This window comes from Giraffa tippelskirchi, chromosome 6 (genome assembly GCF_054371585.1).
Source record: "Giraffa tippelskirchi isolate mGirTip1 chromosome 6, T2T-mGirTip1v1.2.pri, whole genome shotgun sequence".
In the NCBI taxonomy this organism is placed as follows: domain Eukaryota; kingdom Metazoa; phylum Chordata; class Mammalia; order Artiodactyla; family Giraffidae; genus Giraffa; species Giraffa tippelskirchi.
Window position 1 is genome coordinate 27,986,258 of NC_137280.1, and position 27,543 is coordinate 28,013,800.

The following is a 27,543-nucleotide window of genomic DNA, read 5'->3' on the forward strand; positions in this document are numbered from 1 at the left end:
TGAACATTGAGTTTTAAGCCAACTTTTTCACTCTCCTCTTTCACCTTCATCAAGAGGCTCTTTAGTTCTTCTTCACTCTCTGCCATAAGGGTGGTGTCATCCGCATATCTGAGGTTATTGATATTTCTCCCGGCAGTCTTGATTCCAGCTTGTGTTTCTTCCAGCCCAGCTTTTCTCATGATGTACTCTGCATATAAGTTAAATAAGCAGGGTGAAAATATACAGCCTTGACGTACTCCTTTTCCTATTTGGAACCAGTCTGTTGTTCCATGTCCAGTTCTCACTGTTGCTTCCTGACATGCAAACAGGTTTCTCAAGAGACAGGTCAGATGGTCTGGTATTCCCATCTCTTTCAGAATTTTCCACAGTTGATTGTGATCCACACAGTCAAAGGCTTTGGCGTAGTCAATAAAGCAGAAATAGATGTTTTTCTGGAATTCTCTTGCTTTTTCGATGATCCAGCGGATATTGGCAATTTGATCTCTGGTTCTTGCCTTTCTGAAACCAGCTTGAACATCTGGAAGTTCACGGTTCATGTATTGCTGAAGCCTGGCTTGGAGAATTTTGAGCATTACTTTACTAGCATGTGAGATGAGTGCAATTGTGCGGTAGTTTGAGCATTCTTTGGCGTTGCCGTTCTTTGGGATTGGAAGGAAAACTGACCTTTCTAGTCCTGTGGCCACTGCTGAGTTTTCCAAATTTGCTGGCATATCGAGTGCAGCACTTTCACAACATCATCTTTGAGGATTTGAGATAGCTTACCTGGAATTCCATCACCTCCACTAGCTTTGTTCCTAGTGATGCTTTCTAAGGCCCACTTGACTTCCCATTCCAGGATGTCTGGCTCTAGGTGAGTGATCACACCATCGTGATTATCTGGGTCGTGAAGATCATTTTTGTACAGTTCTTCTGTGTATTCTTGCCAGCTCTTCTTAATATCTTCTGCTTCTGTTAGGTCTATACCATTTCTGTCCTTTATCGAGCCTATCTTTGCATGAAATGTTCCTTTGGTATCTCTAATTTTCTTGAAGATATCTCTAGTCTTTCCCAATCTGTTGTTTTCCTCTATTTCTTTCCTCTATCTGTTGTCTATCTCAATGAAACTAAGCCATGCCGTGTGGGGCCACCCAAGACAGATGGGTCATGGTGGAGAGGTCTGACAGAATGTGGTCGACTGGAGAAGGGCATGGCAAACCACTTCAGTATTCTTGCCTTGAGAACCCCATGAACAGTATGAAAAGGCAAAAAGATAGGACACTGAAAGATGAACTCCCCAGGTCAGTAGGTGCCCAATGTGCTAATGGAGATCAGTGGAGAAATAACTCCAGAAGGAATGATGAGATGGAGCCAAAGCAAAAACGATACCCAACTGTGGATGTGACTGGTGATAGACGCAAAGTCCGATGCTGTAAAGAGCGATATTGCATAGGAACCTAGAATGTTAGGTCCATGAATCAAGGCAAATTGGAAGTGGTCAAACAGGAGATGGCAAGAGTGAACGTCGACATTCTAGGAATCAGCGAACTAAGATGGACTAGAATGGGTGAATTTAACTCAGATGACCATTATATCTACTACTGTGGGCAAGAATCCCTTAGAAGAAATGGAGTAGCCATCACGGTCAACAAAAGAGTCCAAAATGCAGTACTTGGATGCAATCTCAAAAATGAGAGAATGATCTCTGTTCGTTTCCAAGGCAAACCATTCAATATCACGGTAATCCAAGTCTTTGCCCCGACCAGTAACGCCGAAGAAGCTGAAGTTGAACAGTTCTATGAAGACCTACAAGACCTTCTAGAACTAACACCCAAAAAAGATGTCCTTTTCATTATAGGGGACTGGAATGCAAAAGTAGGAAGTCAGGAAACACCTGGCGTAACAGGCAAGTTTGGCCTTGGGAGTACAGAATGAAGCAGGGCAAAGGTTAATAGAGTTTTGCCATGAGAACGCACTGGTCATAGCAAACACCCTATTCCAACAACACAAGAGAAGACTCTACACGTGGACAGCACCAGATGGTCAACACCAAAATCAGATTGATTATATTCTTTGCAGCCAAAGATGGAGAAGATCTATACAGTCAGCAAAAACAAGACCGGGAAAAGACTGTGGCTCAGATCATGAACTACTTATTGCCAAATTCAGACTTAAATTGAAGAAAGTAGGGAAAACCACTAGACCATTCAGGTATGACCTAGATCAAATCCCTTATGAGTATACAGTGGAAGTGACAAATAGATTTAAGGGACTAGACCTGATAGACAGAGTGCCTGATGAACTATGGACAGAGGTTCGTGACATTGTACAGCAGACAGGGATCAAGAAAATCCCCATGGAAAAGAAACGCAAAAAAGCAAAATGGCTGTCTGAGGAGGCCTTACAGATAGCTGGGAAGAGAAGAGAAGCGAAAAGCAAAGGAGAAAAGGAAAGATATTCCCATCTGAATGCAGAGTTCCAAAGAATAGCAAGGAGAAAGCCTTCCTCAGTGATCAGTGCAAAGAAATAGAGGAAAACAACAGATTGGGAAAGACTGAATGGAAGACCCAGCAAAAGGTATGGAGTACAATCAGAAAGGTAGACAACTGTCCATGCTAAAATCACAAATTACAAATTGCCTGTGGACACCAGCAGTGATATCTGCAGAATTCTCAGGTACCAGGAAATGAAGTCTCCACTGAAACCAGCTAATATGTCTGAATAAGAACTGCCGTTTATATATGACCAGTAGGTTTCAACTCATCACTATGAACGTTCAAAAGATATCACTTTTAACTAGAAGTTTTCTTTAAAAAGGAAGTAGCAGGAGGGTTAAGCCATGAAAGTTTGAACGTTACCCCAAGAAAGCTGAATTAACACAAAAGAGACTTTCATCACAGCAGAGGTTGTGAAGTTTTAACTTTATTCTATCAATAGTAGGCATGTGTGATCCAAATTAAAATGTAAATCAAAATTTTTTTCAGTTTTACAGTCATCAAGTACTATATTTTAAACCTGCTAGATGTTTTAGTATATGATCTACATTAAAACTAGATATTTTATAGATTATCTCCTATTAATAACAGTTCTATTGATACTTGAAGATAGTAATCTGAATCCCATTTATTTTACTAATATATTTCTTGTTTTTCACAAATTCAATGAGATATTAAAATAAGGTTAATATAATTTGACTTTCACTCTTTAAAATATATCAAAAATGGGTTTGTGTATATATATATATATATACATATATATACACACACACACATATATATATATATATATAAAATGGGCTTCCCTGGTGGCTCAGATGGTCAAGAATCTGCCTACAATATGGGAGACCTGGTTTTGATCCCTGGGTTGGCAAAATTCCCTGGAGAAGGGAATGGCTACCCACTCCAGTATTCTGACCTGGAGAATTCCATGGACTGTATAGTCCATGGGGTCACAAAGACTTGGACACGACTGAGCGACTTTCACTTTCATATATTAAACACATTAAGAACACAGCAAATGTAAGCATCATAGTCCTTTTTTAAAAGTAACAATCTGCAATATTTCCCTCTTTATCTATAAATCAGGGTTCCTCTAGTATCAATGCTATGTAGCATGATTCAATTACTTAGAAAATAATGAAATTTTTGTAACAGAATCTCAATCCAGTATTTAAGATGCTAATTTACGTGACTACTTCTTTACACATTTCAAATTTCATTTGAAATTAAATGGCAATTACCCAGTTTACTGTTAAATACACCCATAATTTATGAACAGAATTTTAGGTTGGGAGATATATGACTGGCAAATAAATTTTAAGAACTGAAATGAAAACATAAATATAGTCAGCTATGTGATGGTTATGGTTTAGTTGCTAAGTCTTGCCCAACTCTTGCAACCTGTTGGACTGTAGCCTGCCAGGCTCCTCTGTCTATGGTATATCCCAGGCAAAAATACAGAAGTAGGTTGTCGTTTCTTTTTCCAGGGGATCTTCTTGACCCAGGGATCGAATCTGTGTCTCTTGCATTGCAGGTGGATTCTTTTACCGTTAAGTCACCAGGAAAACCCCATAGCCAGCTACAGAAGAATTTAATTCTAACATGATTATCAACTAATACAGCCAAAGGCCTTAAACATTACATTGCCATAACTACAGAATATACAATTACATCATGCAAGAAAAAGTTATCAGGGAGTTTTTAACGGTTGTTTTAGACCAAGGGTTACTTAGACCATTCTGACAACTAAATATCTTCTTTTAATTATTTCCATGGGTTCTGCAGACATTATATTAATTAAATTGATGAATCTCATAGACCAAATAGGTTCATAAAGACAGAGAAGTAAAAGAAGTTTCTTTTTTTAAGTATTTCAAGGTAAAGTAACTATTTAGCACTAAAAGACACAGGATGATATAATGGTTACATTGTTATTAAAATCAAAAGGAAATAAAACAAACGACAAGATTAGGAACTATTTTCAAACTCTACAGATCAATAGAACTCAACTTCCTATTCTCTTAAAATTCACTAAATGAAATATCTAGTTTAATTTATGAGGCTTCCCAGGTGGTGCTAGTGGTAAAGATCTTGCCAATCAATGAAGGAGATGTAAGAGACACAGGTTAGATCCCTAGATTGGGAAGATCCCCTGGAAGAGGGCATGGTAGTCCACTCCAGTATTCTTGCCTGGAGAATCCCATGGACAGAGGAGCCTGGCAAGCTACAGCTCATAGGGTCACGCAGAGGAGGACACAACTGAAGTGACTTAGCATGCATGCACAGTTTACTTTATAAGCTTAAAATAATGCAGTTTGTCCATGTATGAAAAGGGGATTAAGATAAGGATTCAAATTCAGCTTGAGAATGTTCTCTCAGAATGTGGTCAATTAAAATTGAAACAATACCTACTACCATATATATAAACTTCCCAGGTGGCTCAGTGGTAAAGAATCTGTCTGCCAGTGCAGGAGATGCAAGAGATATGGCTTCGATCCCTGGGTCGGGAAGATACCCTGGAGGAGGAAATGGCAACCCACTTCAGTACTTTGCTTGGAAAACTCCATGGACAGAGAAGCCTGGTGGGCTACAGTCCATTGGGTCAGAAAGTGTTGGACATGACTGAGCAACTGAGCACATGCACACACACAACACACACACACATATATCACTGACTATGTCTTAAATTGTGCTGACAAGGCTATGTCCGCTGTCTTTATCACAAAAATAGCCTATTTGCCCATGTGCTACATTCCCATGAAAGTAAACTACACTTAAATTGTCCAAACCAAAAGGGTTTGATATTCTCTTACTATATCATGCTCCCACCTTCAATCCTGAAATCATAAACATGACTCACATTGATAGTTATTAAATTAAAGGAGATATTTCAAGATTAGATGGTGAAATATGATTCCATGCCTTTTCTTAATGTATAAAGGAAAATAGGAAAAGCTGATCGTCTAAACAAAATTAGAAAACAATGCATTTAAACAGAATTGCTTTCTTGCTGTGCTCTATTTTCATACTTAATATTTATGATTTTTAAAATTCTTTAATACAGAGGAAACTGTTTTTCAGTAACACTTTCACAAAAATTGTATTTTAAATTTGAGTTCTAAGGAAAAGTGCTTTTTTTCCTGGAGAAATATGTGCACCATTTGTGACAGTGAGAAAGACAAAACTTAACATTCTTCCTTTTGTGATTGCTGGATTTAAATTTTATGCTTAATCACAATTTTTTTTAACTATCTGTACTTTATGGTTAGACAATGTGCATCTCATTCATCACATATAGTTGATTATCTCTTTCATTAAATAGTATCTTTATTCACTGCATGTCTGAATTTTACTATAAGAAATCTTAATATCTTTTGATTTGCACCAAGATAACATGTCTAGCTATTGTGAATATTTTCACTCTTTGGGAAACCAAGGCTTAAGACAACTCAGATAGCAATTAATAACTTCACAATTCAATGCTCACCTTCTGACTATCAAATTCTATTCTTTCCCACTATATTACACTGCATTCCTGATAATTTTATTTATTTTGTTCAGTGACCATGTACACACACTTATGTCAAAACTTTTCCAAATGTAAAATATAGAGTAACTACTCTGAAGTTATTTCCAAACTAAATTATGTGCATCTAAAATGCCAAGGGCCTCAGTGTAACTGGAATTTATGTGAACTTCCAATAGAATTGGAAAGGTCTGTCCATTAAGTATGATTTTCTTACCATAAAGATGCACTGCTGATCTGAAAACGCTAATCCCTTTTAGAATATTATAAAACATTTTTATACATAAATTGAAAACATACTTTATTACTATTGACATACCTTTGTTGAATTAAAACTAAGTGTCTACAAAATGTTGACATGCATAAAAAGAATCATATCAATAATATTATGGAAGACAAAAGAAAAATCAAACCATGATAAAATCTATAAAGATTTAGAAGACTATAAGATTACTCATATATTTAGATATTTGGAATTATTTAAATGCTGTAATTCCTGAATTTGCATGCCAAAGACAATTTTATGAATACAGCAATTGTATCTTTGTATATTAAAAAAGTGTGATACATCAAATAACTTAAAATGAAAATGTTGTAATAATATTTCACACTTGAATAACTGATGCTTATGGATAAAAAATTATAGTTTTTAATAAGCATCATGTAGAGGTAAAATTTTCTCTATGGTTGTCATCTGAAAATCTCCTTCCAATTTAGAAATTAAGAAAAATTGATTAATTATTCATGCAAATAGAAAATAATAGATTTTAGGTTTATAATAAAGATCAAGTGACAATAATATGGGGATTTCTATAAATAAATAAGAGAACTTGAAAACACCACAGATAAAGAAAAGTTTCACTATTTATGTGTGAAGTAGCACTATTCAAGTTCTCTTTAGAAGAAATTAATGGAAATTAAATATAAGAATCTTATTTAAAATCAAAGACCAATATGGAAAATGATACTGAAATCTTCCTTTGAGGGATTATTGAAAATTTAAAAAGGAAAAGTTTTAAGGCATAGAACAGATAATAATAGAGCTTTAAAAGAAAATGTTTCCAATATAAATAAATTTGGGGGGTATGCTTTATTTGTTTTAGACAGGAGTGAATATATTCAATGTGGGACCAAGGGGAGGAAAAGCATTTTCTGTATCAAAGACATTTCATTTAAATCATGATTTTTCTCACTACTTTTGGGTCAGAACATAATATTTGTTAGTGTGTATCCTCAACCTCTACTTAACCCTATTTAAATTGCTATATATAAAATAATAAAGAAGCCAGCCTATAACATAACTGAAAGGAAGCTCTATGGGGGAAAGCATGTTGCTGTATCTATGTGCCTACAGTATCAATTACAGGATCAATTATGGGGCAAGTTATTATAAATAGCTAATGGTACTTAGGAATCTTAGGAGTTTTCAGTTTATTTTCATAATATTTTATAAATAATACAGATTAAACAAAAACATTATGGGGAAAAACATCAATCTTTGGAAACAGAATATAAATCAATAATAATTACAAGTACTCAATAAGTATTTGAGTTATTAGGAAATCATGCCACATGGAGACCTGGTGGTGACTTTTGAGTAGAATATTCCACAAAATTTTCTATCTTGAATTGGTTACAATTTAGATACTACTGAAATTATATGGTAGCACGAAACAATCTAAAAATCACGATTGTCATTTAATGTCTGGGCATGCACTCAGCATGTCAGATTATGGAATTATGAATTTTATAGCTATTTAAGTTAGCCTATCAGAGTTTCTGTTAATCCAAATTTCTTTGATTATAGTTTCAATAATTACTTCTCCAACTGAACTTCCGTGGTTTAGGTAAAATGTTTTTTGAAGATAATGCAATTGGAAAAATCAAGGCTGAATCAGGAAAGTTTTAAAAGGATACAGTGCAAAGGTGTGCTTTTATATATTAAAACTTCTCCTTGATTTTATTATAAAATTATAGCTTACATTTTCTCAGGCTACTTTATTCCCTCTATAGTGTGAAGATACAGATTATACCTAAAGTCATCCTCATTTGAGCTCCTTTTCCTGCTGAAAATAGAATTAATTCATATCCCATAAAACACTTCCTATTTTGCTAAATTTTTTAATATGTTACTCTTCAGTGCTGAAACTGAATAGGCAATGCAGGAAAAGCAAATTGAATCTTGAAAATACTATAAAAGTCAATTTAAGATCAGTCAGTAGAATATTAATAATTAAGTACACAAATCTACTAACAGTTTTGTACTACTGTCTTATAATGCAAAACAACCTATCTAAAGATATCACTTTCATGAAACCATACTGCATAAAGCAAATGAAATACCACTTTATTTTTTAAGACAGGACATCTATGTTTTTTTTTTCCCTCTCTCCAAGTTGTACATTTCAATATAAAATAAGTGCTACTTTATTTCTATTCAGATAAAGAGTACATCTTACTGAAGGATTCCATGAATCAAGCAGAAAGGTTCACCACATGAGTCAAAGATGATAATCATTTGAATATCTGCCATGCCATCTGCCTTAATTCATTGTAGAGGGAAATCAGAGCCATAAAATCATGTGAGTGGAAAACTACATAAGGAAAGGGGTGAACCCAGAATAAATGAGGCTCTACAAAAACTATTTATTTTCAATTAAAAGTCCTCTTATTTCTGAAGTACACAAAAATTTTGAAAATTTAAGTAAATCTCAGCAAAATGTGATTGCAAATTTAAAAATGACACTGGCTAAAATCATAAGACTTAAGTAAGATGCCCAGTTATTTTTAATAAAATAAAGGAAAACAAATTTTTCTATAGATATTTAATTTTCATTTTAAAAATATAAAGTTTTATGAACTAATGGATATACTAGACAATATATGCTATTGTAACAGATGTTAATACAATGCATAGCTTTAAGAGAAAATTTGCATTCATGTTTCCATTTGAATTAACAACTTTACAAATAGAAATTATAGATTTTTCTACAGTGGACTTTGTCTAAAATTTTGAGTTAATATCTTAGGAATTTTTATTACAGTGATACCCAATACACTAAAACAAATTCCAATCATATGAATCTTTTGCTATTATTGTGAGAAACATATTGACAGGCTAGCTGTAGAAAGGTTAATGGTATATAAAATATAAATTGTTGAAATCTGTATTCCAGAAAACAATATGTAGTCTAATACTATTTTAGTTATTAACTATAAGCTGCTGAAAGTCATATTAAATTCCCAAAGTGCTTAAGACTGAAGATTATTAAAAAGGAAGGTATTGTAAAAAAAATAGATAAGTGGAAATATGTAACTGTGGCAATGTTCACTGAATAGTAGCTAATACACTGCTGAGAATGAAATGAATTATTTACATAAGCAGTCTGAGGATAAAGTGCACTAAATCCACATAATATTACTAAACATTACTGAAGACACATTTTTATTAATATTCCATCCTCATAATAATAAAGTTCTAAACAGAGTTTTTAAAGTTAATATAGCAAATACTATATCTCACTTATTCAAAATTATACCTGTTAATAAAAATGGTAGATAGCAAACTTAACAAGGTTAACTAAAATAGCATCCACAAAAACACTGTATATGGAAATGGATTTCAATTGATGAAGAGCCTATTCAGAATTTTCTGAATTTTCTGCCGTGTTTTGTGGTACATGTTTAGGTAGCATGTTCCACTGCTGAAGCACTTTCTTAAACAAAAATATTACATGTTACACATTACCTTTTAGAGGTTATAATATTCTTTATTCTGGACAGTGTGCTATAAAACCCAACTAACTTTTATACTGCAATTTAGTTATGATCACAATATTGTCTCAGCAAGAAAATGGTCATTTTTGCTTACTCAAAAGCTATTTTGCCTCTATCATAAAATGCAGTTGTGTATACCAAAATCATTTTACACATCAAAAGAGGCAGAGGTATTAATTAAATATACCTTGATACGGAGCACTAAATCCACGATATCGATGATTGCTGTCTGTAACAAAATGCAGTCTGAGCCAGTTTTTGTTGCTGATAATTGGTGGTGGTATATTCATTCCAGATAACCTGAATTATGGAAGACAACAACAAAAATTTAAAAAGCTTTTCAGTAGTAAACATTTTCACTGAATTGGGACCCAAAAAAGTTTACCTGTATATAATATTCATAACTTTTCACTGCTACCTTTTTAGGCACAAGTGAAATAGTTGTTTTATGCATAGGAAAGTCAATCATAGAATAGTATAATTTCAAAATAAGCTGTTGCATACAGGAGTAAAATCAACTGGAAACTGAATGCAATTTTTGATTCTCCCAAATTTATTAAATAGACAATAATAAACATAATGGCTGCTTAGCTAATAGTGTTGGTCACTGCATAGCCTACATATGTATTGATACAGTATAATTACAAAACAGACTTTAAAGCAATTGATATAGTTTTTGCCATTTTATATATTTTTAACATTTCACATTCAATGGAAGATTTCACTATTTCATTTCATAGAACAACCACTATTTTAATGTAATTTCATAGCATTGTACATTTGTATGATTACCTTTCATTATAATACTATAAGGCACTAGAGTTCTGCTCCAATTGATTGAAAACAGATTGTATTTTGGATATATACTTAGTCACCATGTATCTAGTCACAAAGATTATTGCATAATCTCCTTAAAGCAAATATTTAAAACTATGCCCCAGATATTGGTCATGATTAACAAATGAAATAACTTTCTTGCTCTATAATCTTTTGAAGATTTTCAGCAAAGCAGTTTTTCTGATTTAATTCAACAAAAAAATACCACCCTATAAAACTAACTATTTAAATAGTAGATGTGTGTTATAAAGTCAAGGTAAAATGCTCTCAAAAGACTATTACATCATGAAGCAGAATTCTAGAACAGGTTTCCTAATACCACGATATGACATATCTTTCCCATTCTTCAAAGCCTATACTTTTCTTCCTTTCTTCACAGGAAGACAAAATAGACTACTAGGGTGTGTGTGTGTGTGTGTGTGTGTGTGTGTGCGCGCGCTCATGTGTGTGTGTGCATGTGTGTGTGTAGGCAGGAGATTGCAACTCTTCTCTCAATGCTTGGCAGTCATTCATTCTCGGAGACAGGTAGGGGGAGATTAGAATATCCATCCTTGCACATGTAATCAGTAGTGAGGTGTAGACAGTGAAGCAAAAACATTTTATCCTACATCCTTCCCTTTTATTCCCCTAAACTCACATTTCCTAGGATGCTTGGGAGCTGGCCATCGCTTTTAGTGGATGACAACGTGCCACAGCACAAAAATTATGAATTCACATTTATTGTATCATTGTGCCCAAGAATGTATACAATGGGCTTGGCAACATTATTGTGAAATCCAATTTTCTTGGATTCTAAGATGAACAAGGTGGGTTCTATCACATATGTTTCTCATTTCTCCACAAGCTTTGGAACGAATTTTCTTTAACTTATCCCTATCAGTGTATTAAACTGATACAGAAACAGCAGGGACCTAACCATACAGAAATGGTACAGACCTAACAGAAGCAGAATACATTAAGAAGAAGTGGCAATAATACACAAAAGAACTATACAAAAAATATCTTAATGATCCCAGATAATCACAACGGTGTGATTACTCACCTAGAGCCAGACATCCTGGAGTGCGAGGTTAAGAGGGCCTTAGGAAGTATCACTATGAACAAAGCTAGTGGAGGTGATGGAATTCCAGTTGAGCTATTTCAAATCCTAAAACACGATGCTGTGAAAGTGCTTGCACTCAATATGCCAGCATATTTGGAAAACCCAGCAGTGGCTATAGGATTGAAAAAGGTCATTTTTCATTCCAATCCCAAAGGAAGGCAATGCCAAAGATTGTTCAAACTACTGAACAGTTGTACTCATCACACACACTAGCAAAGTATGCTCAAAATTCTCCAAGCCACGCTTCAACAGTATGTGAACTGAGAACTTCCAGATGTTCAAGCTGGATTTGGAAAAGCAGAGGAACCAGCAATCAAATTGCCAACATCCATTGGAACATAGAAAAAGCAAGAGAATTCCACAAAAACATCTGCTTCATTGACTATGCTAAAGCCTTTGACTGTGTGGATCATAATAAATGAGGAAAATTCTTAAAGAGATGGGAATACCAGACCACCTTATCTGACTCCTGAGAAATCTGTTTGTAGGTCATTAGAACTGGACATGGAACAACAGACTGGTTCCAAATTGGCAAAGGAGTATATCAAGGCTGTATATTGTCACCTGGCTTATTTAACTTATATGTAGAGTACATCATGTGAAATTCCAGGCTGGATGAAGCACAGGCTGGAATCAAGATTGCCAGGAGAAATAGCAATAATCTCAGATACGGAGATGACACCACACTTATGACAGAAAGCAAAGAGGGACTAAAGAGCTGCTTGAGGAAAGTAAAAGAGGAGAGTGAAAAAGTTGGCTTAAAACTCAACGTTCAAAAAACTAAGATCATGGCATCCGGTCCCATCACTTCATAGCAAACACATGGGAAAACAATGGAAACAGTGAGAGACTTTATTTTCTTGAGCTCAAAAATCACTGCAGATGGTGACTGCAGCCATGAAATTAAAAGACGCTTGCTCCTTAGAAAAAAAGCTATAACCAACCCAGACAGCATATTAAAAAGCAGAGACATTACTTCGCCAACAAAGGCCCATCTAGCCAAAACTATGGTTTTTCCAGGAGTCACGTATGGTTGTGAGAGTTGGACCATAAAGAAAGCTGAGTGCCGAAGAATTGATGCTTTTGAACTGTGGTGTTGGAGAAGACTCTTAAGAGTCCCTTGGACTGCAAGGAGATCCAACCAGTCAGTCCTAAAGGACATCAGTTCTGAATATTCATTGGAAGGACTGATGCTAAAGTTGAAGCTCCAATATTTTGGCCACCTGATGCGAAGAACTGGACTCACTGGAAAAGATCATGATGCTGGGAAAGATTGAAGGCAGGAGAAGGGGACGACAGAGGATGAGATGGTTGGATGGCATCACCGACTTGATGGACATGAGTTTGAGCAAGCTTTGGGTGTTGGTGAAGGGCAGGGAATCTGGCGTGCTGCAGATCATGGGGTCGCAAAGTGTCGGATACAACTGAGCAAATGAACTGAACTGAATCAGTGTCCTATTTCCTCATTTCTTAGCGTGACTGTTCAGAAGTACAGCCAGCTTTTATTTTTTTTAGTGCATCTGAATTGAGTAAATAAATATATGTAAAATACATGCTTAATTTTAAAATTCACCTTTTAAAAATTTACTTCATTTCTTTCAGAAAGTGAAGTATCCAGGTTATATTTAATTTTGTTTACTTTTTGGATGGCTTGGTTTAAACGAAAATTCAATGAAAAAAATTTGGATTTGGTACAATTATATTTTCAGTACATAGCATGCCAGATTTTGATTTATAATTTTATGCTCTTCAATTCCCTAATTCAATGAGCATAAACATCCATTAGGGAAAGTTTAAATTATTCTTGATAGGCTGCACACATTTCTAAATATAAAGAGAATATAATACGTGGATGGTTGTAAAAGACTAAAGTATACAGTATGGAGAATGACCTTCAGAAAATCCAACAGATGAGAAGCAACTCAACAAGGACATCAAGAAAAGTATGAGAGGAAAGAAGATGATACACACAATAAAAATGATAAACTTTCCACCTTTCTCAGCAACATCAAAGATAATTCCAGCAATAGAATGGAGTAAAAAGGCAAGTGATAGCTACTATGGAATTACAGATTATAAACTGAATTCAGCTTCAGGAATTGAGAAAGATAGAACTGAAGATGTTGGAGCTGCTGCTGCTGCTAAGCCGTGTCAGTCGTGTCCGACTCTGTGCGACCCCATAGCTGGCAGCCCACCAGGCTCCCCCGTCTCTGGGATTCTCCAGGCAAGAGTACTGGAGTGGGTTGCCATTTCCTTCTCCAGGGCATGAAAGTGAAAAGTGAAAGTGGAGTCGCTCAGTCGTGTCCGACTCAGTGACCCCATGGACTGCAGCCCGCCAGGCTCCTCTGTTCATGGGATTTTCCAGGCAAGAGTACTGGAGTGGGGTGCCATTGCCTTCTCCGATGTTGGAGCAGAATTATCTAGAAGCAAAATGTGCATGAGGTCGAGCAAAAAAATGACAATTTAACAGAGGTGGAACCAAACAGATATTCCTGACAGATCAGTGCTTATTCTCATGAAGCATAACAGTAGACAAACTAAGACACTGAACTAGAAATAGAAAGCAAGTGCACCAAAGACCCATTTGCCACCAGAGAAAAAAACTATTTAGCTTCATTGGTTATAAAGGAGTCACATAGAGTTTCCAAATTGCTCTTAGTATTGCTCACTATTTAAACATGATTTATACAATATGATTTCATGACTTATGGAGCAATATAGTAAATGAATTTCCATATATGTGCAATATATTTCACTTGTTATTGGAGGTCTGAGAAATAGAGGTCTGATATTATGTGCCAACTAGAAAGATTACATTAAATTAACTAATTATGATAACTAATTTCTTAAATACTAATGGAGATATTTCTTAAATATAACTCATTGTTATCCCTATATGAAGCTACTATGGTCACTTGAAGGTAGGCCCATTTGGATTCATTCTAGTATAAAGCCAGTGAGAATCACCTTTTGGTACTGAAAGAGATTAAGTATACTCATTATTTACTGAGCATTTACTATGTGACAAACGCTGATGTTAAGAATTGGAAATACAATTGTAAACAACACAAAAAAGATCTGTGATCTTACAAACACAGAAGATAACATAAACAAATGAGTAAGATAATTTCAGAGCGTGGCGAAAGATATACCAAAAAAAAGAAAAAAGTGCAACCTGATAAAGAATTTCTAGAAATAAGGTTTCAATTTGTCTGTTATCTTCTGCATTTACATTTGAAACAGCCATACTCATGATTTTATGTTGTGAAAGTGTAATTATTAATTTGGATTTTAGGAGTATTATATCAATAACAATAATGATAACAATATACGTCATAAACTTGTAACCTACGATAGTTATTTATTCCCAAAAAGAATTTAAGACATGCCATTTGAGTAATTAATAAATTTGAATGAGCATAGTAAATTAGTAATAGCATCAACTTTCATTACATATTCAATATAGGACACTGATAATAATACAGTGTGATCTGCCATAATTAATCTTTGTTAAAATTGCTTTTATTTATACAATTTTCAAGAGAAATAACTAAATCATAAATTGGCATTAAAATTAAATGCCACATTTTATTTTTATAGATACTACCTTAGAGAATATGATTATAACCCTTACAAGACTGTTTTAAAACTCAATTAAGTGTAAGAAAACTAAAAGAACCAGAAGTCTTTACCATTTTTTTAAAAAGATCCTAGAACTATTCCAAGTTTATTCCTTTGGTTTATAACTCTCTTCTCAGATCCTCACTGCTGTCCTCTATCGATCTCTGGTTCTCAATTTCTCAAAATTAGCATTTCCAACAACAGATGTCATCTTTGGTGGTCTGATCTGTTTTCTCTTATCTTTAGTAATCTAAAGATGCAGTCAAATCTAAACCTGTGATTTTTCAAATCATCACCTGCCTGACACCACAATTCTCCCACTTTCTCTAATTTTACTGCTTTCTCTTTCCTGCTCTCTCGCTTCCTCCTCTCTCTCCTTCTTTTACCTCTTTTGACCCTCTTCTTTCTCTGGGACTGAGACAAGATTCACTCCTTATGCTTCCTAGTTCTCAGAGATTGTGTTATCAGGTTAATTGTTTTATATTGAGCTCTAATTAATTTCTAAAATTCATTCTTTCATCTTAACTCAGGGTCTTTTCACATACTACTCTTTAAGACTGAAATAAGTACCATGTTTTTAACATTTTCTTACTTTGTTAAGCCAGCCTTAAAGTTTCAAGGTTAATATAAATGCCCATTCTCTTTCTCTGCCCTCTCAGAGCACCTGTGAACATTCTTGTCACATCATTTATTATTTTGTGTAATAAGTAAGTTTTCTATCTTCAGTATTATTTTACATTTTCATTGAAAGTAGGTCATTAAGTCCCTAGTGCTGAGCACAATGACTGATGAAAAGTATGTATACATTGAAATTGTTTATCAAGAAAATAAATGAATATAAGCTTGGTACATGCCCTATCTTTCTGTATCTAAGCATTCATTCATATTTTTAATATAAATTGTCAATAATTCCATCTTACACCATTATCAAATGCTTTCATTATTTTCTTTATTTAAGGTCCATCTAAAGTTATATTTCCTTCAGAGTTCTTCAGTTTTCTTAGCTGAAGGTTATTCCTCTGTTAAACTCTTCTTTTGGCACTTAATACTGATTTCATCTTATTATATATATTCCACAAATTATAAGAATTTGGAAAATGAGCCACAGTGGATTTATTGTTGAGTCCACAAGCACATTTCAAACTATAGATAATAAATGATGCTAGTTATATAAAGTAATCCCTGTTTACAAAATTTCTCAATGTGTGTGCTACAGAAACTAGCCACCAAAAATGCTTTTGGGGATGAGGGAAGGTACACTAGTCATAAGGTTTTTGAAGTATTCTTTTGTTACTGTATCCTCCTCTCATAGTTTTTAAAAAAATATGTTTTAACAAAGAATTCCTTAAATGTATTTCAACAAAGACTCTCCTCTTTCTACACTTTGCCTTAAAAGTCAAATAATATGCAGTGGAATTAGTTTAATGAACCCTTTCAGAAACCACTGATGTTATTTATGTCTGCTTAGGAATGTATTCCACAGTCCCAAGAAAAACCAGCATCTTTAAACACAGTCAAAATGAAAAACTAATAAGCTTTCTATTATGTTCTGCAGTAGAAGTAGAAATACTATCTTAACAACAAAATTAATCCATTTATGGATGGTATCAAAAGCATTAATCTTTCACTCTATTCAAGTCATGAATACTCTGTGTGGGGTGTACAGATAGTGACACTGACCAGAGTGTACTTTTTTGTCACAGATTTCTGACTCTGCTCTTGGTTAGATGTTTGAAAGGCACTGGCCTACAGAACATACAATCCTATATGGTTTAAACAAGAGAATTAAGAAGCTAAGTATTGTGTTATACAGTCCAATTTCTCAGAAGCCAGATGCAATAAAGAATTTGCAAGTCATATAAGAGAAGGAGCCACACAAAGTATTCTCTTTCCCCCTTTAGCTACACCCTACTTATATATCCTTATTTGCACCTCCACTCTGTTTTACCGCTTATCCCCCACTTCTGTGACTATCTTTCATATATATGTTATCCTATAAAAATTAGTTGCTGCTGAATAGTGTCATTTTTATTTAAACACATGCTTCAGAGAAATCCAAGTTTATACTTTAGATATAACGTGTGTGTGTATTCAACTACCAAGTTTTAACATAGATAAATAGAATAGCTAAATAGTACTACCACCAATTCAAAATTAAACTTGTAATTTCTGTCAGTCAGTTCAGTAGTTCAGTCATGTCCGACTCTTTGCAACCCCATGGACTGCAACAACCTGGCAAAAAAAAATCCAGGTCTAGATTCTTTAATAGAGAATTTTACTAAACATATAAAAAACTGTAACAATTTTGCTCATTCTTTTCCAAAAATTATAAGAGGAGGGAACACTTCTCAACTCATTTTGCAAGGCTAGTATTACCCTGATAATAAAACCAGATTAAGTCAGTACAAAAACAAAAATACAAAATCAAAAACAAAATCTACAAACCAATTTATCTCATGAACTTAGATGCAAAAATTCTCAATAAAATATTAGCATATCAAATCCAGAAAACCAGAAGAGAATTACATATCATGATCCAGTGAGATTTATTAAGAGTTATATAAGGTTAGTTCAACATTTGAAAAATCAATGTGTTCCACCATCTCAACAGGCTATAGAAGACAATTTAAATAATCAAATCAATGGACACAGAAAAAGCATTTGACAAAATCCAGCACACATTCATGATAAAAGCTCTCAGCAAATTAGGAACAGAGGGAATATCCTCAACTTGATAGAGATCATATATCAAAAAACCTATAATACAATTAACATCACATTTAATGTTGAACCACTGGATGACTTTCATTAAGATTAGGAACATGACACATCACTCATTCACGTTCTAGAGAATGCAATAAAGCTTAGAAAAGAAATAAAAGAAACATATTGGAAAGAAAGTAACTGCCCTATTTAAGGTGACAAGATTATTTATGTAAAAAATCTCAACCAATATATAAAATGAGTTTTAGAATAAATAAACACATTCAGCCAAGTCACTGGATACAAGATGAACATAAATCATTCACATTTCTAAACAGTAACAATGAACATATGGAAATTGAAATAGTTTAAAAAGCACAATGCAATTTAAAATTGTTTGAAATAAAATTAAATTCTGAGGTATAGTTCCAGTACATTGCTTACAGGGTCTGTCTCAAAACAATTACAAAATGCAATGAAAGAAATCAAAGACATAAACTAGTGGACCGACATACCACATTCCTTAATTGGAGACTTAGCATAATAAAGAAGTCAATTCTCCACAAATTGATCCTCAGATGATTAAACATGTGTTTAATACAATTCTGGTTGAAATCTCAGCAAATTGTTTTCATAGATATTGACAAGGCAATTATAAATGTATATGGCAAGGTATGCTGCTGCTGCTGCCGCGTCGCTTTAGTCCGTGTCTGACTCTGTGCGACCCCATAGACGGCAGCCCACCAGGCTCCACCGTCCCTCGGATTCTCCAGGGAAGAATATTGGAGTGAGTTTGGCAACTCATTTCCTTCTCCAGTGCATGAAAGGGAAAAGGGAAAGTGAAGTTGCTCAGTAGTGTCTGACTTTAGCGATCCCATGGACTGTAGCCTACCAGGCGCCTCCGTCTGTGGGATTTTCCAGGCAAGAGTACTGAGGTGGGGTGCCATTGCCTTCTCCGATGGAAAGGTATAGATCCAGAAAATTTAAAACAAATTTGAAAAACAAGAATGAAGTGTGAATAAACTATAGCCTTTTCAACAAGTGATGCTGAAGCAAATGGACAATGATTGGAAAAAAAATGAACCTTGATGTAAAATTTCATACTTTATACAAAAACATTAGTCCAAGCTTCATGATAGACTTACATGTGAAACATAAAATTATTATAAAACACTTTGACAAACATATAAAAGTAAAATTTGGGGATGTAGGCTAAATGCACTGGAGAAGGAAATGGCAACCCACTCCAGTATTCTTGCCTGGAGAATCTCAGGGACGGCGGAGCCTGGTGGGCTGCCGTCTATGGGGTTGCACAGAGTCGGACACAACTGAAGCGACTTAGCAGTAGCAGTAGCGGGCTAAATGAAAAGTTTTAGACTTTAATTCAAAACCATGATTCAGAAGAAAAAAAATTGATAAAGTGGATCTCATCAAAGTTAAATAGTTTTGTGATGCAGAAGATATTGGATAAAAAGATAAAAAGACAAAGCACAATATGGAAAATAATATTTGCATACCACACCACCCTTATGGCAGAAAGTGAAGAACTAAAGAGCCTCTTGATGAAAGTGAAAGAGGAGAGTGAAAAAGTTGGCTAAAAGCTCAACATTCAGAAAACGAAGATCATGGCATATGATCCCATCACTTCATGGCAAACAGATGGGGAAACAGTGGAAAGAGTGGTTGACTTTATTTTGGGGGACTCCAAAATCACTGCCAATGATGACTGCAGCCATGAAATTAAAAGACGCTTACTCCTTGGAAGGAAAGTTATGACCAACCTAGACAACATATTAAAAAGCAGAGACATTACTTTGCCAACAAAGGTCCATCTAGTCAAGGCTATGGTTTTTCCAGTAGTCATGTACGGATGTGAGAGTTGGACTGTGAAGAAAACTGAGGGCCAAAGAACTGATGCTTTTGAACTGTGGTGTTGGAAAAGACTCTTGAGAGTCCCTTAGACTGCAAGGAGATCCAACCAGTCCATCCTAAAGGAGAACAATCCTGGGTGTTCATTGGAAGGACTGATGTTGAAGCTGAAACTCCAATACTTTGGCCACTTCATGCGAAGAGTTGACTCACTGGAAAAGACCTTGATCGTGGGAAGGACTGGGGGCAGGAGGAGAAGGGGACAACAGAGGATGAGATGGCTGGATGGCATCACCGACTAGGTGGACATGAGTTTGGGTGAACTCCAGGAGTTGGTGATGGACAGGGAGGCCTGGCATGCTGTGATTCATGGGGTCATAAAGAGTCGGACACAACTGAGCGACTGAACTGAACTGAACTACATATCTGACAAAGTATTTATATATAGAAAACATAAAGACTTCCTAACCTCAACCAGTAAAAAAGGCAAAAAAAAAAAAAAAAAAAGCAAATGAGCTAAAGATATAAATAGACATTTACTGAGGAGGGTATAAATTGGAAAATAAGTATACAAATCTATATTCCACATTATTAACCATGAGAATATGCAAATTAAATTCACAGTTTGATACCATGATATACCTGTTACAATATTTTAAAAAAAAGAGTGACTCCACCAAATATGAGGATATACAGAAACTGGACCACCCATACACTGCTGCTGGGAATGTATAATGTATAGCCAATCTGGAAAAGAGTACTATAGCCTCTTAGAAAACTAAAATTGTACTTACCATACAATCTGTAATTGTACTCTTGAGCATTATGCCAGAGATATGAGAAGTTTTAGTCACACAAAAACCTATAAAATAATCTCCAAAAACAGCTTGAGGAAACTCAAATTCTTCACAACAGATGAAAGATTCAATAAATTGTAGCACATCCATATCATGGAATACTCCTCAGCAATTAGTTCAGTTCAGTTCAGTTGCTCAGTCATGTCCGACTCTTTGCAATCCCATGGACTGCAGCACACCAGGCTTCCCTGTCTATCACCAACTTCCAGAGCTTACTCAAACTCATGTCCATTGAGTCAGTGATGCCATCCAACCATCTCATCCTCTGTCGTTCCCTCTCCTGCCACCTTCAATCTTTCCCAGCATCAGGGTCTTTTCCAATGAGTCAGTTCTTCACATCAGGCAGGTGGCCAACATATTGGAGTTTCAGCTTCAGCATCAGTCCTTCCAATGAATTTTCAGGACTGATTTCCTTTAGGACTGACTAGTTGGATCTCAATGCAGTCCAAGAGACTCTCAAGAGTCTTCTTCAACACCACAGTTCAAAAGCATCAATTCTTTGGCACTCAGCTTTATTCATAGTCCAACTCTCACATTCGTAGGAAATGGCAATCTACTCCAATACTCCTTCCTGGAGAATTCCATAGACAGAGCAGGCTGGCAGGCTACAATTCATGGGGTCACAAAAAGTCAGACATGACAGCGACAAACACACACACATGCACACACACACACACACACACATACACAGAAGCAGTTGTATGGAGAAGGAAATGGCAACCCACTCCAATACTCTTGCCTGGAGAATCCCATGAATGGAGGAGCCTGGAGGGCTACAATCCATGGGGTCAAAAAGAGTCGACACAACTGAGCGACTAACAAATACCCATACACACATACACTCTCACATCCGTACATGCTACTGCTGCTGCTGCTGCTAAGTCGCTTCAGTTGTGTCTGACTCTGTGCAACCCCACAGACGGCAGCCCACCAGGCTCCCCTGTCCCTGGGATTCTCCAGGCAAGAACATTGGAGTGGGTTGCCATTTCCTTCTCCAATTCATGAAAGTGAAAAGTGAAAGTGAAGTCACTCAGTTATGTCCGACTCTTCTCCACCCCATGGACTGCAGTCTACCAGGCTCCTCTGTCCATGGGATTTTCCAGGCAAGAATACTGGAGTGGGGTGCCATTGCCTTCTCCAGTCCGTACATGACTAGTGGAAAAACCATAGCTTTGACTAGATAGACCTTTGTTGGCAAAGTGTTGTCTCTGCTTTTTAATAGGCTGGTCATAATTTTTCCTCCAAGAAGTGTCTTTTAATTTCATGACTGCAGTCACCATCTGCAGTGATTTTGGAGCCCAGGAAAATAAAATCTCTCACCGTTTCCATTGTTTCCCCATTTATTTGCTATGAAGTGATGGGACCGGATGCCATGATCTTAGTTTTTTGAATGTTGAGTTTTAAGCCAACTTTTTCACTCTCTTTCACTTTCATCAAGAGGCTCTTTAGTTCTTCTTTACTTTCTTCCATAACAGTGGTGTCATCCGCATATCTGAAGCTATTGATATTTCTCCTGATAATCTTGATTCCAGCTTGTTCTTCATCCAGCCCGGCATTTTGCATGATGTATTCTGCATATAAGTTAAATAAGCAGGGTGACAATATACAGCCATGACGTACTCTTTTCCCAATTTGGAACCAGTCTGTTGTTCTATGTACAGTTCTAACTGTTCTTCTTGACCTACATACAGATTTCTCAGGAGGCAGGTCAGGTCGTCTGGTATTCCCATCTCTTTAGCTAGTGGAGGTGATGGAATTCCAGTTGAACTATTTCAAATCCTAAAAGATGATGCTGTGAAAGTGCTGCACTCAATATGCCAGCATATTTGGAAAACTCAGCAGTGGCCACAGTACTGGAAAAGGTCAGTTTTAATTCCAATCCCAAAGAAAGGCAATGCCAAAGAATGTTCAAACTACTCATCAATACAAAGAACAAATTATTGACGCACAAAACTACTTGTATGGCTCTCAAAGTAATTATGTGTCAAAGCAAAAATTCTAAGTGAGAAAAAAAAGAAATCTCAAACAGGTTATATGTTGTACATTTTCACCTATAGAACATTCTTGAAATGGTAATATTAAAAAGATGAAACATATGGTAGTAGTTGCCAGGTTTGGTGACATTGTGTGGGGGTTGTGACAGTACATGCTGCTGCTGCTGCTGCTGCTGCTAAGTCACTTTAGTCGTGTCCGACTCTGTGCGACCCCATAGACGGCAGCCCACCAGGCTCCGCCGTCCCTGGGATTCTCCAGGCAAGAATATTGGAGTGGGTTGCCATTTCCTTCTCCAGTGCATGAAAGTGAAAAGTGAAAGTGAAGTCGCTCAGTCGTGTCTGACTCTTCGCGACCCCGTGGGCTGTAGTCTACCAGGCTCCTTCTTCCACGGGGTTTCCCAGGCATGAGTACTGGATTGGGGTGCCATTGTCTTCTCCGACAGTACATGACTATGGCTATAAAAGGGTTTCGATGGATTTTTTCGATGGAATTGTTTTGTATCTTGACTATGGTGATGGTCACAAGAATCTGTACTTGTGGTAAACTGCATGCAAGTAAATACACACACAGACACTTATAATGAATGCATGCAAAATCTGTGAAATCTGAATAAGTTCAATGGAATGTCTCAATGATTATTTCCTGTTGTTACATTGGATTCCAGTTATTCAAGCTGTTACAATTGCAGGAAACTGAATGAATAGTATGCAATTGTTTCTGTATTAATTTTTAAAACTGAATGTAAATCTACAATGCCTCAAAATAAAAAAAAATTAGAAATCTTAAATATTTATCACAATTATTCACAAACTTAAAATAGTATTATTCCTGCAAAAGGCTCCCAAAATTCAATTGTTTATCAACTGATGAATGGACAAACAAAATGTGGTACTTCCACACAATCGAATGTTATTTGGCAATAAAAATGGAGTATTGATAAATGCTATGACACATATGAAGCTTGAAAAATTATGCTCAGTGAAAGATATCAGTCACAAGAGACCACATATTGAATGATTCTGTTTATAGAAAATTTCCAGGATAGGCAAAACTTAAGAGCCTGAAATTAGATTGGTGGTTGTCTAGGACTGCTATTAATGATGGTAGACATGAGTAGTGATTGCTGCTGGGTATGAGTTCTCTTCTTCAAGTGATGAAAAAGTTCTAAAATTAGATTATTGTGATAATTACAGAACTCTGAATTTATACTTAGAATGAGTTAATTCTAACATATGTGAATCATATCTCAACAAGTCTCTTAAAAATATCTAATGAATTAAAAGTAAAAGAACAGAAAATAAACCACGAAAACGTTAATCATAAAAATTAGGGGTTGGTCACACTAACGTAAATAGATTTCAAAGAAAGGAATATTACTGGAGAAAATATAGAATATTAGATAGTGATAAATGAATACATCTACTAAACAAGACTAATTATCTAGTATTACTCATGTATTTTTACTGAAGCAAAAATTGAAACAAACAAAATAATACATAGGCCACAAATATAGTGAGAGTCTTCAACAATCTTCTCTTAGTGATAAAATAAAGTATACAAAGAATCAATAAAGATATTGAAAACCCAGGCAACTCTATCAAAAAAATTTTCCTATATGACATTTATAAAATATATTATTCAGTAATATTTTTTTTTAAAAAAAGACCCTATTCTGGTACACAAAACCAATCGCAACCATTTAAAAATAATTGGAATCTTATGAAGTATGTTCTTTGACCAAAATGAATTAAACTAAAAATAAACAATGGGGCTTCCCTAGTGGCTCAGTGGTGAAGAATCTGCCTGCCAATGCAGGAGGCATGGGTTCAATCCCTGGTCAGGGAAGATCCTACCTGCCATGAAGCAACTGGGCCCATGTGTCACAACTATTAAGCCTGTGCTCTAGAGCCCAGAAACCGCAACTACTGAGATCTCGCACTTCAACTACTGAAGCCAATGAACCGTAGAGCCTGTCCTCTACAACAAGAAACCACCATCATGAGAAGCCCATGCACCACAACTAAAGAGTATCACCCATTCACCACAACTAGAGGAAAGCCTGTGCAGCAATGAAGATTTAGCACAGTCAATACATTTAGAAAATTATTAAAAATACATAACAAAAACTATCGAGAAATTAATCAAATATCTGAATATTAAATGACATATTTCTAAATAACTCAAATGTGAAGGAAAAAGCAAAATTGAATCTAAAGTCTTTGAATTGAACTAAGTCAATAACCTGAGAATTTACAGCAAGTGGAGAAAATTTTACAGTAATATGTTACTGAGCTGAAAATAATGAAGTTTCAAGTCAATAATCTAAGTTTTAAGAAATTAGGAGGGGAAAGCAAGCCAAACCCACTTCAAGTGGAAGGGGAAGGGATAGTGAAAATAAGAGCAGAAAGCAAACCATTAAAAACAGAAAAACAATAGAGAAAAATCAGTAAAACTAAAACCTTGTTCTTTGGAAACATCAGTAAAATTGATAAAGATCCTAGTAGACTAATCAAAGAAAGAGAATAAATGAAACAAATTAAACAAATTAAAAAAGCTAAATAAGGATTTACCATCAAAGACAATACAGATATTTCAATAATCTTAATGCAATATTATAAACAAAATCTTTATTCCATCTAATTTGAAAAATTAGATGAAATGGAAAACTCCTTGTAAGGTATATACTACAAAATCTCATTCTACAAGTGTTATGGAAATTAAATAGGTAGTCTTGTTTAGGCTTCAGAGACAAAGCAGAGCAGTCCTCTGACTTTGCTCCTAACTGCCTGAACACTGTCCTGACTGTAAATGCCCTGACTGCCTGACTGCTGTAAGTGCAAGTCTTGTAGCACCAGAGATCATAGATAAAATAGAGGATGAATCTTGAGATTGTTGAGCCCCTGGAGGAGGTGTGGCCAACCATGCCCCCAAGCTTAACAACAAGACAAAACAAACAGCATTAACTGAAACCAGAGCTTTAGTTTGCTCACATACTTACAAGTATATGCTTGCTTCCTGGAATAATAAGCAGGAACTGGAATAGCAATTTTTCAAGCCTCACCAATGGAAGGAACATGCTATCTGGGACCTTCTCCCAACAGGGACTCCAGATGTGCTGTGCCATGGGATTTCCCAGCACTGTTTAAGTCTTAATGTTGGTCAAAACCCAATTTGTAAGGTAGCCTCTTTTTCTATTTCTTTTTTCTTTTAATGTTAGTATATTGACAGTAAGCTAGATAATTTTTATTTGTATATAACAAGAGGGTTACTTTGATAACAAATCCTTGAAACTGAGATAGAAGTAAAAACTTTCTGCAAAACAACAAGAAACAGATTACATGTACAACAATATTTTTTTCTAGAAATAAAGTTGAATTGCAGGCCCAAATATATGCATGCTAAGTCGCTTCAGTTGTGTCCAACTCTTTGAGACCCTATGGAGTGTGGCCCGCCAGGCTCCTCTGTCTATGGGATTGTCCAGGCAAGAATACTGGAGTGGGTTGCCATGCCCTCCTCCAGGGGATCTTCTGACTCAGGGATCAAACCGGAATCTCTTATGTTTTCTGAATTGGGAGGCGGGTTATTTACCACTAGTGCCACCTTAGAAGCCCAAATAGTTACACTGAATTCTACCAAATATTTAAATAAAAAATAATATCAGTTATACACAAACTTTTTCAGAAAACAACAACAAAAAAAGAAAGTGCATACCAGTTAATTTTATAAAGATACCATCGCTCCTATAACAAAGATGTCCAATAACATTACAATGTAGAAACTGGTAGGCAGTCAGTGTAGAAATCCATTAGCCTAAAGCTATACCCTTTCCCAAACTCCTGGAATTTGTCCTTGGTCTGATAAGTTCAGTTCAGTTCAGTTCAGTCACTCAGTTGTGTATGTAAAACTTTTCATCTTGAATTTTTTTTTCAAGTTAAGCAAAGCTTCAACATTACAAGTGAAAAGCACCTAATAATTTTCCCAAGATGTACTCAAAATGTAGTAGTCCTTTTGAAGCTGATGTTTTGCAAAGTAAATGCTATATATTTCTGACATTGAAAAATACACTCTTGATATTGTTGGTTACATTAGCCTGGAAGGCTCAGTCATTTCATTCTTTCTACTGTGTTCAGTGAGAATAGTGCATAGTCTAGATAGATAAACTACTGCCCACTCTACCTCTAATTTCCAAATGAGGTAATTTTGTAAACAAACTTCCTAAGATTACCAGAATTAATAACCTGGGCATCTGTCAAAGAATATATGCAGTTCAAGTTCCCTCATTATATCAAAAATAAAACTTTTCTATAGAGATTTTATATTATTTTTATGTTAAAGAACTGAACGGAATTATTATTTCCAAAGAGCTCTATCTGCAAATTCCTAAATTTTACTGTCTCTTCAAATCTTCTGTTACTTGACTTTACACATGAAAGTTTCACACAAATAATTTATAAGCAGATATTTATTGGTCACCTTCTATTTCCATGTGTATAATGCAAATTTATATTAGAAGAATTTGAAAGTCTTGTACATTAACTTCAAAGAAAATTCTGTATTTGTGAAAACACTACCAACCAACTTGGCCACTGAACTATAATTTTCTGAAGGCGGAGTCTTCATTTGAAATTCAGTGTTTATAGCACAAGCACATAACAAGTGTTCAGTAAATGTATGTTGAATTACATTAAAGGTCAACACCTAACCTTCAAGAAAAGGCAACCAATTTTGTCTCATCAAGGAAAAGAGAAAGTGGAATAACATGATATGTCAGTAAAAAAAAAA

At 35.4% G+C, this 27,543-nt stretch overlaps 1 protein-coding gene across 4 annotated transcripts in view; it reads right to left on the reverse strand.

Annotated features, from left to right (window-relative positions):
- Positions 1-27,543, reverse strand: part of CSMD3 (CUB and Sushi multiple domains 3) — a 1,311,921-nt gene that overhangs the window by 855,280 nt on the left and 429,098 nt on the right. For all 4 annotated transcript variants that reach the window (XM_081504393.1, XM_081504396.1, XM_081504395.1 and 1 more), the window contains one exon: positions 9,965-10,077. In XM_081504393.1, the coding sequence (XP_081360519.1) occupies positions 9,965-10,077 (113 nt within the window). The remainder of the gene's footprint in view (positions 1-9,964; positions 10,078-27,543) is intronic.